The sequence below is a fragment of the Trifolium pratense genome, linkage group LG7 (assembly GCF_020283565.1).
Source record: "Trifolium pratense cultivar HEN17-A07 linkage group LG7, ARS_RC_1.1, whole genome shotgun sequence".
Taxonomy (NCBI): Eukaryota; Viridiplantae; Streptophyta; class Magnoliopsida; order Fabales; family Fabaceae; genus Trifolium; species Trifolium pratense.
In genome coordinates this window covers 37,922,017-37,927,538 of record NC_060065.1, presented here as the reverse complement: position 1 = coordinate 37,927,538, position 5,522 = coordinate 37,922,017, and the positions used below count along the sequence as shown (strand labels likewise).

Sequence of the window (5,522 nt, the reverse complement as noted above, 5' to 3'; positions counted from 1 at the left end):
TAAGTCTTTGATGTGAAAAAATAATTTACTGCCGACGAATTATGATTACTCCTAAAATGATGAAGTACTTGTTCCGGATCTGGATACACACTAGTACCGGATACGCTTACCGTCCTTGTTGGGTAATATGTATATATTTTTATTTAGTTGATTCGGGTTGGATCGGTGGTGGATACGACCAAAATGTGCAGGTAATGAAAAAATAGCATGAAATGTTTTAATTTTTAATTATATTTTAATTATTTCTCACTTTTCATGAAAATAGTGAAGACAATGAAAAAATTCACTACAAAATACTAATTATTTTGATATTCTTTACCTGTACCTTAGATTTTTAAAATATCTCATATCGGGGTACTCGTACCTAGGCAATATAGATAGCCATATGATGTAAAGAAAGTGAATTTGTTCTAATGGATGCCAGACATTGTTTGGAAGCAAATGACCAGAACACTAATCCAAATTTTTTTTATAAACAAAAGTTTAGGTGAGTTTGGTTCCGAGACTCATTAGGGTCAGGCAGACACCTCAAGGTTCAGAAAACACCGACAGATTATATACCAACAAGGCAATAAATAACAATATATAGAGTTGACAGACAGAATACAGGTTAAAATTGCCTAATATTGAGCATAACTTCATTGATTGACAAAGTTAGATTATTGACAAAAGGTGTGATATTTACTCCTAAGTGGTCGGTTATACCAAACAAAACCAACAGGAGCTGTTCAAAATTCAGATATTGTTAGCTATCCAAAGCAGAGTCAGTTCAGAATAGTATGCTCCATTTTTTTCCATACTGTTAGTTCTTGTAGCACTATATTCACTAACTAGACGCAACTGCAGAATTAACATGCTCAAGTAGAAACCGGTACAAACTTTTCCTCAACTTCTCTACCCTATGATCAACTTTACCTACATCAACCAAATTATCTAACCAATGATTCACCTTTCTGAGCTGACCAAGAAGACATGCAACTTCACTGTTCTCTTCATTTTTCAAACCAAATTCGTTACTTATAGATTCCTCCAAGTATTTCAGGAACCATTCACGTGAAGCCACGAGCAGTTTTTCTGCCAGATTTGCAGCCGCTTTTTGTTCACTTTCTTTTGATTGATCCTGCTTCTCTGCATCCTTACTCTTGGCTACCAAGAGATTCCGCTTCGAAGAAGAAATTTTTTTACCAGTTGAATTTTGTAAGGGATGTGCTTGTGTTACGCGACTTTGTTTGTTTGGAACAGTGGATTCTTCGGTATTCATTTCCTTGTGAGAATTCTCGATGACAACATAATGACACCTCTCACCATTCAAAGCCTCGCTTTTTTCTTGTGTTTTGTATAGATTGAATTTAGAAAGATCGGTATCTAAGGCAGCTTGAACCCAAAATGTAGCATTCTTGCGAGTTGGAACTTTGCATGTGTCTTCCACTAGAGACTGTATAGTAGTGTGGCTGCTTGGCTTTGTTTCAGGAAGTGCGGAAAGTAAGGAATCAAATACCATTGTTACTCTCTGCAAACTCAGATGAAGTTCCAGAAACTGCTTCACAAGTAATCCAGCTGGAAGTGTCTGGCGAGACTCGCAGAGTTCGGAAAACAAGCTGAAAAGAGGATATTTTGTTATTATCTTAGTCAATGCAATTATGGGTCACAGAAACAACTTCACATTTGTACGAGAGAAAATAAATGATAACATTAGTAGCAAACGGAGAAATTTCCTTCAAATTCTAGTTCCAATATCTACAATTGACAATGGTGTAATGTGATCAACTGATCGATGACTTCAACTTTACTAGCTTGAAAAAAAAATTACAGTTGAAATCAGTGTTGTCAATTGTGGATCATGAAAAATAGTGGTTTGTTCAAATTCTGTTATACTGCAGTGTTATAGTGCCGCTGCTATAGTCACTATTAAACAAAGTAGTACTGCTATATTTGTTCAAGTAGTACTGCTATAGCCTATGCCCTATAGTCACTAAAATGTTGCAACTTTCTAGTTTCTTGTATTGTAGCACACTAACAAACTAATCAAAATTCAGATGTTGAGAGAACAATACATTAAATAATTCTGATTGTAAGAATTCATTACATCATTATTTAAGGGGAAATATGCTATAATCTAACTACGCATAAATTAAAGAAAAAGCAACAAACTTAAGCAGTCCAAAATAGGAATCACAGCCACAAACTAGATAAATAAACAGCACACAGCATTCCAAAACTATTTCTATTTTATTTGTGTTTTCTCAGCTTTGATTGGCATATCTATCCTTTGGGAGACTAGAAATAAGAAGATAAATCATTATTGTTGTCAATCGCAGAAAATAACGGTGTTCAAATTCTACTATGCTAAAAGCAGCTACAGTGTTATAGCCACCATTTGATGGCACTTTGTATTACATAGCTCATAAGCTTATCGAACAATAACAATTTGTTCAAATTCTGCTACTTTACAGCGCCGATATAACCTAGGTAAGTATATGATATCTTGTTAAAGAGATGCCTTGGTTCCTCAATTTAGTGTATGTTTGGTTTCAATTCTGGAGTATCCAGAATTGATTCTGAACGTGTAGAATTGATTCTGACTTGTTTGGTTTCTTAAAAGTAGAATTGATTCTGCCTCCAGAATTGATTCTACTTGAAGCTAGAAATCGTAGCTTCTGATTCTAGAATTGATTTTTACACTCAATTTTTTTGTTCAACTCACTTTTTCATGAATATATCCAAACATAAACCACTTCAGCTTAAAATCAATTTTGGCCAGAATCAATTTTACAGAATCAATTCTGCCAAAATTAATTCTCTCCGCCGCAGAACCAAACACACGCTTAGAGAGGTTAAATTAGAAGGGCCAAAGGTAAGTATACAAAATATTCTTTTGGGTCAAGAAGCATGTATTATCTAATGTGAAAGAAACCTAAGGGTTAAAATCCATGAAGCACAGACACTCCTCGGATTAGGTGTATTCCAGTGACAGACACGCATCAGTGTCATTTCCTCAAATTATTATCGGTATCGACGTGTTAGTGTCCGTGCTTCCTAGGTTAAAATGGCATAAAAATTTGTAGCCAAGGATATGAAGTACCATAAGGAATCTTTATAATACGGTATGTAAGAAAGGAAGGGCAATAAAATTGAGACAAAATAAGTACCACATGCATTGAAGCACAGTATCTGCAGCAGATGCTTCTTCAAGAGATCTCACAGCAGCCAAAAAAGCAACATTCCTATGAGTTACAACTTGCTGAAAAAAAGGGTTACAAAAATTTAGAATAAAATGACTCAATCAAATTTCCAAAGCTAACATAAAAGAATGAAGTTAGTAATATACACACCTTCCCCAGATTACAAATGGGTGGTGGAAGATTATCCCAAGATCCAGACTTGTCATACCATGTTTTGAAATTCAATGGTATTGGTACCTTAACAAGTTTGCTTGGAACAGTGTCATTGCCAACACATGGTGACTTAGGAGTAATAATAGTACTTTTCCTAGGAGGTGTGCCTGTCATTTTGGGACACAAGTTCTCATCTTTGTTCTTCAATGGTGAGATAATTGAAGTTGTTGGAGACTTCAATGGAGAAGGAGAATTAGTTTTCAAAGAAACCTTCCTGTCTATGACCTACACCAACAAAGGTTCATCATCAATGTACCACATTAAATAATTAAAGAAAATAAATTAAAAATAAATACTAAAAAGTTAATATTTTTTACCAGCAAAAATATAAATATCATCAAAAAAATATTTAAAAAAAAAAAAAAAAATCTATATACTGCAGATTGTAAATTATGCAGAATCCTACACTAACCAAAATATTTACCAATTGAAAGGGTTTTTATAAGCTTGAAGAAAAAAACAACACTGGTGGATGGGTCCAATTGAACAGACATAAAAGAGCATTTTAAAAAGTGATAGGGCCCTCATAATTCAACATCATTAACATGAAATAGCATTATCCAAAACAAATATTTCATTTTTAATCTATAAAAACACCACCCAATTGAAAAAAAATTGAAAAATAAAAAAGAGGAGAAAAATACATTGGGTGAAGTAGGGGTAGATTTATTGAAGTTGAATCTAGAAGTTGAAGATGGTGAAGAAGGTTTAGTTTTAGAAACAACAGAACGATGATCCCAAACCCTTCTTGTAGCAGAATCCAAACTGAACCTCCTCATTTCAACAACAACATTGTTGTTGTTCACATTCATGTTCTTGTTCTTGTCCTTGTCATTGTTCTTGTTCACATTAGAATGTGACCCATTATTCTCTTTCTTCTTGTTCTTGTTCTTGTTAATCTTAACATTGTTGTTTGGTTTTGAAGGAGTATGAACATGTAAACAATCAGTAGAAACCAAATCAATAGGGTTACCAACAACACATGCTCTTCTTTTAGGAAGAGGGTTCAAACCAGAAACAAGTGGAACAGAAGAAGAATCGTCGGAGTCAAAGCGAGTTACGTAAACGAACTGACCGAGTTGAAGTTTGTTTGAACGGATTAACTCGGAGTCGGAATCGGAGACGGAGACGTAAGCGGAATGGAGAGAGTCAGAGAGTTTGAGAAAGTAGCCAGTGTTGGGTTGCCACGTGTCTTCGGAAAGGAGACGAGGAATGATTTCTGTTACTTGAAGAAGTGGTTGACGGTGTTCGTTTGTTACTCTGTTTCCGGCGTTTTGTAGAAGCTTTGCGAGTACGCCGGGAGTTAGAGATGCCATGGTTGATTCTTGATAGTCGTGTGTGTGTGAAATCAGAAGGAATAGTAATGTAATGTAGCGTTCTGTTTCTGCTTCAAACTTCGAACTAGAAAAATACAGTAGCTCTGCTTTTTTTGTTATTATTGTTAATATCCAGACACAATTTGTCTTGTTTCCTTACATTTTTTATTTTTTCACATCAATGTTTCAAAATTTGATGCTCCCTCCTCCGCACACAAATATAAGTAAAAAAAAACAACAAAAAAAATTGTTTACACGGTGTTTCTTGATTTAATGTAAAATATATGTTAAGTTTACTAGATTATCTATTTTGAAAAGTGTAAAAATCAAATAAATGTCTAAAATAAAATAGAATTAAATAAGAGTATATTAGGAAAGTAGTATTAATTAGTTTAAAATAGATAATTTTTTCTTATAATAATAGTAGTTTGAAGTTAGAACTTTTTATTATGAAGTTTTTAATATTGGATTAATAAGTTATGTTGATTTAACAAGTCTGACTATTAGATTAATATTTATCCGGTTATTATTATAAGTAAACAATTATTTTTTAGACTTATAGAAAAATAGGTGTATGTATTATAGAGTAAATTAATAAATTTTCTAATCTGTAATATAGAGTAAATTAATCAATTTTCTAATAAACTTAAAATGTAAACATTATTAGGTTATAAGAGCAACTGGAAAAAGTATATCTCATATCACATTTCATTTGATGACTTGACTATTAACTCAAAAGTAATGTTGTACTAGTATTATTTGAATTGAGTAATTTTATATTTCTTGGCACATGCTCACTCCGTCCCTTGAT

General features: G+C 33.4%; 1 protein-coding gene across 1 annotated transcript; it reads right to left on the bottom strand.

The window, feature by feature from the left end:
* Positions 1 to 598: 598 nt before the first annotated feature.
* Positions 599 to 4,844, bottom strand: LOC123893733. The gene is made up of 4 exons (XM_045943532.1): positions 4,040 to 4,844; positions 3,333 to 3,620; positions 3,150 to 3,241; positions 599 to 1,598 (listed from the first exon to the last, which is right to left on the bottom strand). Exons 1-4 carry the CDS (start codon positions 4,709 to 4,711, stop codon positions 827 to 829), a joined length of 1,824 nt encoding a protein of 607 aa, XP_045799488.1. The 5' UTR covers positions 4,712 to 4,844; the 3' UTR covers positions 599 to 826.
* Between the last annotated feature and the right edge of the window lie 678 nt (positions 4,845 to 5,522).

Coding starts and splice junctions, on each gene's coding strand:
- LOC123893733 (XM_045943532.1), bottom strand. CDS start 4,711: ATGGCATCTCTAACTCCCGGCGTACTCGCAAAGCTTCTACAAAACGCC. Junction 3,242..3,332: donor CCATTTGTAATCTGGGGAAG/GTGTGTATATTA, acceptor CCTTTTTTTCAG/CAAGTTGTAACTCATAGGAA. Junction 1,599..3,149: donor ACTGTGCTTCAATGCATGTG/GTACTTATTTTG, acceptor TCCTCTTTTCAG/CTTGTTTTCCGAACTCTGCG.